The 15,392-nt window shown below is 41.9% G+C and overlaps 1 protein-coding gene across 1 annotated transcript in view; it reads right to left on the bottom strand.

The window, feature by feature from the left end:
• Positions 1 to 6,540: 6,540 nt before the first annotated feature.
• LOC119442956 (protein CLP1 homolog) overlaps positions 6,541 to 15,392 on the bottom strand; it is a 30,434-nt gene continuing 21,582 nt past the window's right edge. Inside the window, exons 11-13 of the mRNA XM_037708042.2 lie at positions 13,846 to 13,926; positions 11,448 to 11,541; positions 6,541 to 6,719 (exon numbers count right to left, since the gene is read on the bottom strand). Of these exons, the coding sequence (XP_037563970.1) occupies positions 6,608 to 6,719; positions 11,448 to 11,541; positions 13,846 to 13,926 (287 nt within the window). The 3' untranslated portion in view covers positions 6,541 to 6,607. The remainder of the gene's footprint in view (positions 6,720 to 11,447; positions 11,542 to 13,845; positions 13,927 to 15,392) is intronic.

Below are 15,392 nucleotides of genomic sequence, written 5' to 3' on the forward strand. Positions count from 1 at the left end.
ACTTGGCAGTGCTTCCCTGCCAAGTATCCGGCTAACTTTTCTTAAAAATCGGTAGTGCATAAGCGAGTTGTGAAGGAGTGCTAAAAGAAACAAGGATTGCTCGGCACTCCTTCCTCAGTGTGTATTAACTTCCCTGCCTTGGGGGTACAGTGCCAAAGGCATGCTTGTGCTTTTACTGGCCACAACCAGTAATGCAAAAGTTGCTAGTTGTGGATCAATCACTTGGTTGGCATATCTCCATTGTGCTTGTAACTTCTGCTAGGGACTGCACAGAGTGCCTCAGTTTAGAGGGCAGCAAAGCAATGAGGTAAGACAAACTGACAGAGCGACTTCTAAGGAAGCACCTTTTGCGACTAGGGATGGTGCTTCAGGACCATATGCTATAGCCAAAAGGTAGGTGCAGATATTTGCCACTGATGTTTGCATGTTGGGGGGAAACGAAGAAAAGTTTTTAAAAATGTCTTCGGCTTGAAGTGTATTAGGCAAGGATGGAAGTTCCACCATGTGTAAAAGGTACAGATTGCCAAGAGGAGGCAGGGAAATTAGTAAAAATTTACAAAATAAAGTGAGGTAAAACAATTGCAGGTACCAATTTTCGTTCATGGCAAGGTGTTAGCTGTGACCATACCCATGCACTAAATACCGATCCAATGCCATATTCAACAGCTTGCACCGTTGTGGCACTGCCCCCTCGTCTTCACCATGAGCTCCACACAAAATGATCCACTGACATCGCTTGGAATCAAACTTTTAGCACTGCAACAATGTGGAGTTCGGAGCTGGATGCATGAACCACTAAGCTATTATGCAACCTGTATGTGTTTCAGAGGCTTTCAATGTAGCTGTTTTAGAGAGAAGCCTTCTGCGGGAATCCTCCCGCACTTTGCTTACTGTGCTGGGTGCTGCAGCTGTCTTGCCGATTAGCTTGTACACAGGGCAGCACTCTTATAGTGAATTGGATTATATGTAGCCCCATCTGTACAGTGCATGCCAATGTGCCGGTTGCTGGATTTGTTCTATACCTTAATTGCACAGTGAAAAAACTAACGGCGGCTTAATATCCTCGGAGCAACAAATTTATGCCTTTAATTGCATAATTCCTTTATTAATGTGAAGCTTTCTTTCACATGTCTTGGTGTGCCTGCTCGGAGTAAGGTAGGCCTATCCTGATAGTTAATAGTGCAATAGTAAACTGGGCAGATCTCGGAGATGGTGTGATGAAAAATGGGCTGATCCTGGAAGCAATGTAATATGCGGTTTTGTGGATGGTGCGAGGCACGTAGTGGGGGTTTCAGTGTCTTGCTGATTTCCCAGGCAGGAACGTGTACGCTGTGCTGTGAAACACGTGGCAGAAGATTAACAGTTTTATAGCATTTAATTAACCACTTCAAAAAGCTTCGCTTCACATAGATTCTAAAATGTGCATTGCATCTACATAATTTCTTCCCGAATTGTTCTGTGGCTGTCGCCAATGCACTTTCAATTTTGCAACTCACTCTCTTCTGTCTGCTATTCATTTGCGTATTGTCTTGTGCTGCTAATGTATAATGTAGGAGTGTTTTTGTAAGGGTCGGAAGCTACAGTTAAGTGCACCAACGAAAAGTGTGCCTCCGTTGGTGCACATTATTAAGCAGTCGTGCTTCTTTAGATTGGCTCAGTGGAATTGCCACACGGTGTAATGAAGGAAAATTCTTAGCAGGCATGCTGCTTCTGTATACGCCTAATTAGATTCCTAAATTGAGCAAAACAGCCACATTAGTCTGCACAGAAAAGTAAAGTTAGGAAGCACATACTACAGTGATGTTTCCTGATAAATGACGGTATGCATTTAATATTGTATTACTGTTTATGCAGTAACAAAAACTGAATAGATCAATAATGGAACTTGTAATAAAAGTGCGCCAAAACGGCTGTCTGGTCAAAAACAACCACTCTCCTATCGCAGTTGATAAATTGTACTGTAACTGGCCTTGGTAGCTCTGCAGCACCCTATGATATTATTATAAGACTTGCACACTGTTGGTGCACGGGTTCCAATGTGTCCACTTTAAAAAGCAGTGGTGACACGCAAACAATTTCTTGGTGACCCCTCTGAATAGCATCAGTGCGGATGAATAGACAGTTTATAAAAGAACTAAACACTAAAGTGTCTGCATTCAGACTGCATGGAAGCAATTATCAAGGTGAACATTTCCACCTCCTTCAAGCAAGGACCATGTAGTAAGAAACAAAATACACGATAACGAGGACTAAAACGCAGGCGGGTAGAAATCTGAGAAGAATGAAAACAAAACTCGTACGAGAGCACGGATTTTCAGAACAGTGCTGTTACTTTCTCTTGCGACACTAAATTAGCCAGCATGCAACAGGTATTGGAAGCTACATTCTGGTATAGCATAGCACCACACAGATTACAAGCATGCTTTCAAAGGGCTGGCTGGCCTACAAGTTAAAAATATTCAATAACTGAATGCAGAGCCAACTCATATTATTCCTAAATGATAGAGACCACAGATATTGTTTGTATCATAATGGGTTGATTAAAATATGATGAACTAAATCACTGCTTATAGCACCAAGGTACACTAGCTAGTTGAGTGAAAACAGACATAAGAACAGGTAGATATACTATGAAGCTGCTGTTGTGGTGACCAGGTTGTTGATGCCATTTGATAATGGTGCCTGCCAACATCAAACAGGTGCCAACATCAAACAGTTGCTTTTGTTGTGACCAGGTTGGCGATGTGGTATAATGAAGCCTGTCAACATACACAGCAGCATGAATGTTGAATGCAGGCATACTTTGGCTATTAAGCCACTTTTTATTGAATTCCTTGGCCCTGGAAAGTTTGAATCAACATATATGATTATTTGATCAATATTTGAAATATTAAATGGTTTCAAAATGCATTAAAATCATGCTGGGCCAACCATAACTCTGAGATGGGTCCTAATTAACCAGACTCGTGAATGATCAGAATTTTAATGTTTGTGATTCTACTACAGTTACATTTCTTAATTTTCAAAATAACTTTATGGTAATTCACAGGCAAGAAAAGAAAGAAACCCCTTACAGACACATAACCATGCCTTCCTGAAACCAATTCACTCATTTTGTGCGTCAAGTGCCCACACTCTGTACACACATGCATGTTTTGGTTAATTTCCCTATACTGGCTGCACCAAAAATATTGTCATCGATACTGCTCCATATACATAAGTGGGCTGGACAAAGATGAATCTCTGTCTCCCTTCTTTTTGCTAAACAATGAACATAGAAAGGACACTGGTTCACAAAAGAAACATCTCGGTGCTAAAAAAAAAAAAAAAAGTTGCACACACCACCTCAACAAAATTGTCAATCGGGCTAGTTGGTTGAATTGCCTCTTTAAAACTTTTTCAGCGCAGCGATAGACAGTACATACAGTACAGTAATATTCCGTCTTGTTGCTCCTTAGTGTACGGCCTGTTGTAGCAGTTAAAACGTTTTCAAAATACAACCCTTGTGAACAATTATCTCTTGGGCTGAGTCAAGTGGTGTGCGATGCTACCAAGGAAAGTTCTGTTCTAGATTTAGTGTTCTTAAGCTCCAGCCTTGCAGCTAAGGGCTTCAAGTGTGAAGTGGTTGAAGGTATCTCGGACAACAGGGCTGTCTTCATTACTATTGTGACTTTAACAAAGCGGATGATACTCTTGCTGACAATTTTGGCATGTTTAAGATGCCGAGTGTTAGTAGTGATATTGATATACCCTTGCAAGATACTTTAAAAATATGGTTAAAGTGTGTATTGAGCGTTTCGTTCCACTAAAAACAAAGAAACATAAATCCACAAATACTGTGGATGCTATAATAGAGATATCGTGCATCTTTCACATTGAGTAAGAAGGCTCAGGTGGTTTGCGGACCCAACTAAACCTGACACCTTTTCCCGTTATGCTAATGCAAAGGAGGAGCTTTGTCTAGACCCATTCAGCCAAAAACTACTTCTTTCAAGTTCAACTTCCTCATATGCAGAGAGATAACCCTAGAAAGCTTTGGTCTTCAATCTTGGCGAACACTGATTCAACTACGTTTATTGAGGTTAATGATGAGGTTGTTAAATGGCCCTGCATAAATGTTTTAAATAAATATTTTCACTTGTTTTTTTTTTTTGTTTTTTTTTTCAGGAGACAATGACAATGTTGCTTCTTTCGGTCTGACTCGGACAGCTCTATTCAAGATATTGAAGTCACTTTTGAAGGTGTTTTGAACCTTGTGTTGAACAAAGATACCAAAAAATTTTGTGGTCCCAATGGAATATCAAATGTGTTCCTTTATCGTTATTCCATGTGGACTGCGCAGTACCTCACCATTATTTTTAATAAACCTCTTACTTCTAGCATTGTTCCCGCATGATAGAAAGTAGCCAAGGTGATCCCTTTATTTAAATCAGGTAATAAGCAGCACCTATGTAAATGACGACCAAATTCATTAACTTATTATCCCTGCAAGTATTAGAACATACCATCTACAATCACATTATGAAATTTCTGGAAACAAATAACTTACTATCATTCAACATGGCTTTACACATGGGTTTAGCACTGTAACACAATTAATTGAATTCACCCATGACATCTACCTTGCTTTGGATATTGGAAACCAAATAGACGCTATCTTCATTGAAGTTTCGAAAGCATTCAACACAGTAATTCATTAAGCTCTTACATAAACTAAACATTATCCTAAAAAACTCTGTTAACTGGATTGCCAGTTTTTTGTATCAATGTTCCGCAGTATGTTGCCTTTCTTTCAGCTGATTCCTCTGTAGTCAATGTCTGTTCTGATGTTCAACAGGGGTCAGTGCTGGGCTCATTACTGTTTTTATTATTTATTATTGACCTGCCCAGTAGCATAGCTTCTAAAATTCGTCTGTATGCCGACTCCGACGACAGCATATTATGACACCATCAAGTCCCCCTGTTCATCACCGCCTTAATCATTAATTTACAGTTCTGCGTGTAGTGAAATTCATGGCAGATGAAAATTAACTTTCGAAAAACAGTTTTCATGACATTTTGAAATCGAGCTTCACCTTTTATGTTTAATTACTCCTCTAACAGAGTAACACTAACATGTCAGCAATAAAGCTCTGAAGAAGCTTAGCTACTTACTGCGAATACCCAAGGGAGCACTCAGACACACTAAACTATTATCATATAAATCCCTGATACGGCCAGTGCTGGAGTATGCTTGTGTTGTTTGGTCTCCTCATAAGCAGCGCAAAAGTAATATGTTAGAATCCATTCAAAGGAAGGCAATAAGCTTCATCTTTTACTCCTACGACTGTGACTTTTCTCCATCCACAATTCTAGTCTTGCTGAATCTAAGCCCTCTCTCTCATCGTCAGGATAATGAGTCTTTAAACATGTTACACAGCATCATCACTTCTTCCTATTACCAGTCAAACACCTCCTTAATATTTGCTAAGGAATTGTCAACTAAAAGTTACCATGAACTAAACATTACACCCATATTTGCATGGACTAACATCTTCGAATTCAGCTTCTTTCCCCAGACAATTGAGCTCTGGAACACTTTGAGCGGCGGTATCCCGTTATCTGTTGCTCGATAAGTTTGTGTCTACACTTGGCGACAGTGACCACGTTTTTAAGCGATTTATCTTGCTGTACTTGTTCAATCTTGCTTAACTTGTTATTGTTAATACTGCTGTGCGAATTTAAATATTAAAGTTTGAGTGTGAATCGAATATTTGTCGAATATTTCCAAGTTAAATTACCGAAAAAATGTACTGCAATACATAGCCAAAAAAGCAAATTTATTGCACAACTAGTATACTCCCACATAGTTGTTCCTAGAAAAAATAACAGTCCAGTACAGCTGTTCAACAGAATAGATGGCTACAAGTTGAATCACTGAATGTTGTCATGGAGGAAAGCGAGCTGCTCAACATGTCCCAGAAGTAGACATGCTTTCCTGCTAGTAACAACTGCACCGGACACTGAGAACAGGCGCTCGCTGGACACACTTGTTGCTGGTACGGCCACGTATTGCCTTGCAAGATGAGCCAGCAAAGGGTAAGCTCTTGCACCTTGCTCCTACCACCAGTGACACGGGTCTTCCCTTCGGTGCAGAGTCACATTATGCAAGTACTTTTCTGCTTCTGCTTGTGGCTGTGAATGCTGTTTCTGGCTTATAAGGGTGTCAAAATTATTCCACAAGGAGAATTGGGTTTGCGCATGTCATTTAGAAGCACTGCGATTTGATTTTTAGCGAATGAAACCGTTGTATGTATTTATTTTCCGGAACTTCGAATACTTCAAACAGTAAAAGTTTGGTGCAAATCGAATCGCAAACACTATAGGAAAATATTCGAAAGTTCGAATATTTGCACACCCCTAGTTGTTAATGTATAACCACACCCACCCCTGCTATAGCCCTTACTGGGCTGCAGTATGTATAGATAGATCAACAGATAACAAATAAATGCATAAACAAGGTTTGGAGGATGACAGCAATCATGAAACTAAAGGAGTGAGAACAGTGATGAAATGATTTATTTAAAACGTGAGATGCGCAATCAATCAACAAGGCAGAATGAATTAATCAGTGTGAATCCATGAACTGAACTTCACTCAATAGCAGCACTCCCTTCGGCAGAGGCCTTGGCTGTGGTGAGAGCACTGTCAGTGTTTGCCGCTCCATGTCCACTTCCGTTCTAGATAGGAGATACAACGCAGAAAATAAGGACAAACAATTTACATTTCATATGAACTGCACACTATCATGTGCTTTCATAATTTCCTAAAGTTCTCGGGGCGCTCTGGCAATCGGCCAAATGACAGGCATGCTAAGGAATACCGCTTGGTGTGAAGTTTAACCAAATAATACACAGGTCCTTAACATGAAGGAATAAATTTTCAAAGACACAAAAAAAGTGAATCTGCAAGTCCGCAAAATGAATTTGCAAGGAGGCAGACAAGGCAATGCATGACAGGCAAGTTTCAAAGCAATCCTTATGCCTACCTCTTGGTACTATACTCACAATGAAGCATACTTTACATTTCAGCATATTACAGTAAAGCCTCGCTAATACGTGGTTGGCGGGGAACGTGGATCAAGTATGCATCAAGAGATGTACTCATTAATCGACAATGGCAGATGAGTGGTCATAGACTTGCTGGCAAAAAAAAAAAAAATGTGTTCTCACTCAAACACACACGCAGACAAGATTTATTTGCAAGCAGGAAGCAAGAAATCTGTGATTTTTTGCTGTGATCAGCAAAACCTGTGAGCGAAGACGGCATCCTTAAACTCAGCAAGGCCACAAGCTAGTTTCTCAGTCAGGCCCCACTTCTCTGCAAGAGCGCTCATGACGACCAAACCACTAGCCGGGTCGGATACGGAAGGGCCATCACCTATGTCGTCGTCCATGACGACGACATGGAAGCGCTAGAAGCTATGGGAGCAGGAAACGCGTCACGGCTACCATGTTTTGACATCACTGTCAGTAGTGACTGCAGTCCGGGAAAGGTCCGTGCGCCGTAATTGCACTATCTACGGTTTGCGCACATGACATAGCCGATTACACGTTTGTATATGCTGAAAAATGATGTAAATACTACACACTAACCATATGACATGTGTAAATTGACTATGACTTAAGCGGTCAGCCAATACATTATATTCAATGGCGACAGGGTAAGGGGATTCATCGCGACTATATTTAAACCGGAATTACTTATTAAGAGAGTAAATATTAACGAGGTTTTACTGTATTGTGTCAGCAATTTTCACCTTTCATCTTGTACTGATACAAACATTTTTGAAATTGTCTTTTCTGCTGTAATAAGTAGCTAATGAACCAGTAATCACAGCACGGAACCTTGTTTGCTTCAACGTACAATGGGCAATTATTTCAAAAGCCTTGTTTATAGCGACCAGTCCAAGTTTCGATTTCAGAGAGCAGCGTAACTTCATGTGAGGCCTCGTAAGCACAGCTGGTCACGTGATTGCACAAAACTGGGATGCACACGCCAGCGCACCAGATTCGCATTGCTAGTTGTTTTTCTCCATTTACGTACACACATGCCGCACGCGATGTCCTCAACATCCAGTGGTGTCGATTTTTTGCAGACGGGAGTCGCCGTCATGCAAGACGTGGCTGATCGCTTTCAGACATAGGTATCTTCAAATCAATCGTCAATCTTCAAATCGCAGCCTGTGTCGTGGCACAGACCGAAGTCCTGGTCCAGAGACGAGCAAGAGTGCAAGCAGCACGGTCTGCTCAGTGCATGGTAGGCGGAACTATAACAAAAACTTGTGATGTAACATCGCTGTTGTATTAAATGTTTGCAAGAGATCCCACGTCAATGTGATGGGGTGCTGCACATTACGGTTGACTGTGCGCACATCATATAACATTGAATTTATATATGTTTCAAGCTACACTCACTATTAATATTTTGTAGACGGTCTGTGTGTCCACAAAAATCTATCTTGCAAGTTATTTTGACTTCAAAATTTGTGTCAGTACTCCTTTAATGCATCCATCACCTATATCATACCATTGCGAGAATTCACATAGTTGATGCATACTGCTTGTTACGCCCACTTCCAGTGCCTCTGTCAAAGATGTCTCATGATGCCAACCAACTACAGTACGGTCTGTCCACTGTTAAAGGGAACGCTATAATGTGTGGCTCTCACTTTGCTGGCACGGGCTGAAGCTATGTGAATGCACTGCACAAGTGTGTAGACAGGTAACATTTCCACCAATCACAGTTATATGCTGCAAAGATGTGCGAGTGTACACTTTCCAGAGTGGAAAATTCACATGCTCTCTAAACTCATGTGCTCCATTCAACAGAAGACTGCACTGTACGTCTTCCAATGGGTACAGTCACAATTTTGATTTCGACATGCAGATTAGTGAGAGAACAGACAGAGCATGTTTAGTAAGTACACACAAAGACAGACTACATAACCAAGCTGCACGAACTGCTTCTTAAGACTATATTCCCCCTACACAAGTTCTTTGTGGCAGAACAAAAAGAGGGCGTCTAGCAAGTTGGTGCTCTCTGAACTTACTAAATATTGCCACAGGAAATTCACATAAGTTAAGAGTTTGGCATTCACTGACAAAACCTTCCATCCATATGCCATTAGAGCTTCAATAATGTAACAGCATTCCTTAGAGCAAACCAGGAACCCTAAACTATTGGTGCTTTCTTACAACAGCTATTTGCTTTTGATTCATAGGGAGACTTCAGACAGTACACCAGTGTTAATGCTTTCTTAGTTTCATTAGCAAGCACAAGATCTTCAGAAGCCCACAAGTGTTGAAAGGTACCTGGCACAGCCACACTGCCTCTCCTTAACCATGGAAACATGTTTCCAGCTCTCTCTGCCAGTACACTTTGTGAAGATTAACTGCCACAACAGCCAGCCGTCTACTGAAAGTTGCACAACTGTATGGCCCAAAGCATTAGCCTTGCTTCTGTGGAGGACATGGACTGCCAGCCCATATGCTCCAGTATTTTCAAAAGCAGATATGACACTTCCCTTCTATTTCTTTTAACAGTGTATCTTAGTCGAGCCTTCGCCATCTGTCCGGTGTCACGCAGGTCACGTGACCAGGAGAGGAGGAGAGGCATGCTGGGGGAGGAGGCGACCAACGAGAGGCCGTGCTGGGCGCAAGGAGGAGAGGCGATGGATGTAAGAGAAGAAGTTTCTATGCGGTGCACCCTTTCGGATAACGAACGCGCATTGCAGCTCGACTGCGATGAAACTATGGGAAGACTACGAGTAGTGCGTACTCCAGAGCAAGAGGCTGCCTACCGCGAGGTCAGCGAGAGTTGGCTCGTGAATGGGCTTGTTGCTCGTTCTCATTACTGGTGCGCAAAAAAGGGGCAGCGCAACTTGCACGCGGAAAAAAAGCATGCCCAAAATACACAGAGAAACCTCACGGGGGGGGGGGGTAGAACACACTGAGAGAACTGCAAATATGTAGCAGCACCAACGAGCCAACGCGCAGAGCCGCTGCTGACGCCGTCCGCGTTTCCCCACGTTCGCACCGAACGCGCACGGTGTCCGTGACTGTAGATGATATCTCTGGCGGCGGCTCTGCAGGTTTCGATCAGGAAACTGGACACTCGTCGAGTAACGTCGGAAGTCGCTGCCTCTTCGCACCTCTCCACGTTTCAATATAAGTTCCTGTTGTAGATCTGTGTTTACTTGTGTTTCCGCAATTGCATCACGTGCAACACATGCACATGTAACACTCGGTGTAACTAACACAGCTTCGCTGTTCGACCATCTTCACGGAGTGGAAGGGATGGTGATTTTTTTTATATATACATTATACACATCTCAGTTCATCTGGGAAGATCAATGGGACAATGAAGAGAAATGTAAGTTGAGTTAGATAAGTATATTACACTTCCAGAATACCTAAGTGGTAGGTCTTATTGTAAAATGAAGCTTGTTAAGCCAGAATAGCTGTAAGCACAAATGACAGCTGGAAACATGACTTCGAAATTTATGCAACAGCTTGATGTGATGCAATAGATATCGACAGTTTCTGCTAGGCTCTAGTTGAGTGTCTATTAATAAAGAATGATTACACTGTATTTGAAAGTACACAAACTAAACCTTGAAACTTTTGGATGCTTTTATATTTTAGGAAAGCTCATTTTATAAAGTGAAATAATTACATCGCACTGATTCGACTGGTACATTTGTGGCAAGGTGACAAGTGCGGCAACAATGAATTTTTCTCAAGCTGCAGTAGGCTAAAGGGGCCTCGAACAGAAGGGTGACTTAATATATGGTGGCTGCAATAAACTATTGTGTTCTTATGCAACATGCACTTGCAAAGGGAAAACACGGGGAAGGCGGGAGATGGAAATTTAAGACGATGAGCAAGACAAGAAAAAGGTGAAAGCAGGAGCCAACGTTTCGACAAGTGGACTTGTCTTTTTCATGGCGACATATGCTCACCATCATCATCACTTTCATCAGTTTAGAAAAAGCCCACTTGTTGAAACGTTGGCTCCTGCTTTCACCTTGTTCTCGTTTTGCTCATCATGCACTAGCACAGTAAATTACAACAGTGTAATTGTGAACCACCTTACAAACTGTTGATTGTGGTGAAAGCTATAGGTTGCATCAGTACATCAGAAAAAACAAACAGCTGCCTCTTCCAGAAAAAAAAAAGAAAGGCTTGCCCATTAAGCACTGCATTGCACAATAGCGGATCAGCAGCAGACAATGGGCAAGTCCTTTCAATGCTTGTTTCTGATTGGCTGATGTGACATCAGAATAGGGGCTTTTGTGGATTTTGCCACAGTCAGTGAAATGGGGTGCTTTTTACATGGACACAAGATCTGCCAGGCAATTTCGGCTATGCTGTAGGTCGTGTAGGAGAATTCAGAAGGCAACTTACACACAGATAAAGCCGGCCACATTAGTCTGTAGAATATCCTCATCACTGCTAGTTGCAAAGCTGAGGCTCAGTATGTGGTGAAGCACATTGGGTCCTAGGAGCAAAATAATGAAACAAATAAATTCACCGTCACTTCAAAAGGAAATGGCTGTCAGGGTCATACAACACACCACCTGCTCATAATGTACATATCAATGCATTGACAACACAGTCACGTCTTTACACAAATGCAAATGAATGCTTGCTAAAATTTTCTTGGTTGTCCCCAGCAGATTGGAAGCTTTTATTGCTGTGTCATATAATAATACAGCATAAAGTTGTAGATACCTTTGCAGGCAATCCACATATCAGTTCTGCCGAGAGAAAGACCAAATACAGTCAGACGTCCTTATGACGAACCTCAATTTAACGGAATCTACGATGTAACGAACTATTGTCACTTACCGATCTTAGTTCCATTGAAAACAGTGTATCTTTTTTCGCAAGTTAACTAAGTAATTTTGTGACACAGTTCCAATCTAACAAATTTTTCGGTCATTTCAAGCATATACTTGGAGCCTGTATGGCTGGTAAATCTAACAAAAAAAACTATAAAAATGTTGGAAGAGGCAGAAGTTACTTGCAAGCATCATTTCGTATGAAAAGTTTCAGCAACAAAAACATCATCAAAGCATGCGCGGCAGGACGTGGTATGCCAGGAAACATTACCATACCATTTCCCAACTTTCGGAGGCTGCGAGGCACGTGGCAACTCGGAGAAACACGAAAGCCCACAATTTCTTCAGTGCAAGGAAGGTGGGAAGGGGGTGAATTCACGGTAACATGATCAGGCATGCACTGGGAAAAGGGGGGGGGAGGCAGAAGATGCACGCCTGTCTGCCTTTTCCCTCTAGCACGTGTCTCCTCCCCTACACTTGCCATGCCTACGCATGGCTATCCATATGGAGGCTATGCGCTGTATCTTGGAGGTAGGTAATCTGCGGCAAGTGCAAAAGTAGAGCCGAGATGGTTGGTGCCTTGATGTGCATTGTGTTCCTGCGCGTCTAGTCTTGGCGGTCGCGTAATCTCAAGTTTCCGAGACACGGTGCGAAGCATTCGCTCATGTTGTGAGAGTTGTGACAGTTCGCGGTTATCGAGTGAGGTCAGTTAACGTTTTACAGAGCACATGTGACGCCATTAAAACTACAAACCTTACTTCGTGTAGCTGTCTCTTTGATATGACAATCAATGTATTTCTGGCGAAACTGCAAAATGTTTTTTTTTTTTCAGGGCGAATATCTATATCTTTTTACACTATTGCTTTTAATTCAGGGGCGCCATCCAATGACGGCTGCGGGCACTAAGCACAGTCGGCCATGGTGGCCAAGATTTATGGCGCCGTACACCGTGAGCCACCGTGCCGTACACTGTGAAAGCCGTGAGCCACATCGATGCATTGCTCTCTACGCGATCTGCACTGTACGTGCTAGTGCTCATACAGTGCTATTATCGCCCAACCTCCTTGCGATTTATTTATAAGAGCTTATTGACAAGATACTATCCACCTGGAATGTTCTGGGAACTTGTGAAATTATTTTTACTGCTGAAGCTTTAAAACCTCGAAATAACAAAATTTCTCACTGCAAGTACAACTTCCGTTGCACGTACTGTGGTAAAGCCGTGAGCCCACATCGATGCATTGCTCTCTACACGATCTGCACTGTACGTGCTATTGCTCATACAGTGCTAATTATGGGTCCAACCTCCTTGGATCTATTTATAAGAGCTTATTGACCAAGATACTAACCCACCGGGAAGGTCTTGGGCAACTTGTGGAAATTATTTTTTACTGCTGAAGCTTTAAAACCTCGAAATAACAAAATTTCTCACTGCAAGTACAACTTCGTTATATATGAGGTTTGACTCTATTGTTGTGTATGTGTAGCCTGTGGTTAATACTGAAGTCGAGTTAAGAAAAAGCCTCAGCTCAGGCTAACTCTGATTCCCCTATTCAATGAAGTGCACAAATCACACAACCGCTCAACAGTTTTGAATAAAATTTGTTGAATGTAAAAAAGAAAGCTTAATTATACTGACTGCTGGAAGCATAACTTTCACTTATGGCCTTGAACCTCCTTACAAATATTGTCAAAACTGTTAATTTCAAAATTTTGTAGCACGAAGTTTATAAATTTGCAACTTTGCACCTGAAACAGATATAACAATTCTGCAAAAGCGTATCTGTTAGAGCGTACTAATGACAAACATGATGCATTAGTTCACAGATAGTTAAAAGCGTTTCATTATTGAAGTTTTGCAAAAGTCCTCGTCACTTGCTAGCTCTGTACCCTGCACAAACATTCCCTTACACAGCAAATGGGGCAAATTGAAACAGAAGAATAGACACATCAGTATTTACCCAGTGGAACAGGTACTAGCTTTGTGAAGTTGTCCTCGGCCTTCATGCCTAGTGGCATGCAGGAGTCTGGTAAAGATGGTGCTGAAAAAAAAAGAAAAATTATATTTCATCAGTTTCAGGAAGAGAACTTCACTTTTTGCTTTTAGTATCATTTTTCTATACTTTACATCTACACAACGAAGTAATTTATCACAGCTGCATTGCATAACACAGGTTTCTTATTACTGCACAAAAAAATGGTGCGGCATAATGCAGTCCCAAATGTGTGGCACGAGTGCCTGCAACAACAAAAATACTCATGGCTAACAATGCATTTGCTGTTAAAGGGTCTGAAAAGTGATTTTTAAGGATCCAGTTCTTTATGGCGCAATGAAACGCTCATCCTCAGGTGTGTTTTTCACCTCTTCAGAAAACAAAATGCTGGTGTAAAGTTGCTGCATCTGTGGGTGCTGAAACTCCTAACGTTGGCTAGTGGCAATGTGGTGCGCTCTTTTGGCCGTGGGGGCAAGTTCTCACAGCACCACTATAGCCTCTGAAAATGGGCTATAACAAGTGTGCGCTGCCCGATCTCAAAGGCCATGACGCCACTTTTCTAGTCATAACAATCGAAGATGTGGCAGTGCATTGCAAGTTACAGAAAAATACTTTAAAAGGCCAATGAGCCACGTACACTAATAGAAGGTCATGGGATAGGGCATCTTACTTTTTGTCATGCATTTGCCTCGCGAGGGAGCCACAGGCCATTGTTCGCGATTTGTTGTGAAGGATTAAATATACAAATCGAGGAAATCTAATGAGGAAAACAGTGCTTGTTTCAGTCAATAAGAGACATGATCTTGCCATCAGTGGGGCTATCTCGATTCGTGCTCTGAACGGTTGTCTGCCCCTTTAACAAACAGTGAGAGAACTCAGTTGACCAGCAGCTACATTCAGCCTTTCTGTGGGCTGAAAAAAAAAAAATTTGCTTGTTTGGTTGATTATTACAGGGGCCACGACACCAAATTTTTGAGCTTCAATTATGCCTTGCATGTGAAATTGTATGCGTCTCACAGCAAGCTTGCAAAATTTGAGCACCTACGGTGCAGTAGAAAATTTGTATTTCTATTTTTTAAAAGGGTCCTGAACCACCCCTTGGGCTTGGTGAAAAAACAGTCTGCGGATAGCATATGCTGCTGTGAACATCCCAGCCAAGTGTTTCAATCATGCGCGGCTCGTGGAGCTCGCAGGAGGGCGCGAAGTCACCCTTCTCTCAAACGTTTTTTCAACAGAAGCCTGCACCTCACTTTTTTCTGGACGTTTTATTTAGTAAAAAAGCGGATTCCCATATATGACTGTTATTGGTCAATAGCTGACATCAATCAAGAAATGTGCTTGGATCAATGCGCTTCTTCCTACTGTTGCTGTGTATATTTATTGACGCAGTTTAATAAACAGCCTGAAGTAAGCGAAACTCCGCTTTCAAGTTTCTATAATAATTATGTACTTCCATAAGAAGCCGACTATCGTCTGCTCATGCTCGGCCGCGGCTGCCCGCGTAGAAATTAAGC

The sequence above is a fragment of the Dermacentor silvarum genome, chromosome 2, assembly GCF_013339745.2.
Source record: "Dermacentor silvarum isolate Dsil-2018 chromosome 2, BIME_Dsil_1.4, whole genome shotgun sequence".
NCBI classification, from domain to species: Eukaryota; Metazoa; Arthropoda; class Arachnida; order Ixodida; family Ixodidae; genus Dermacentor; species Dermacentor silvarum.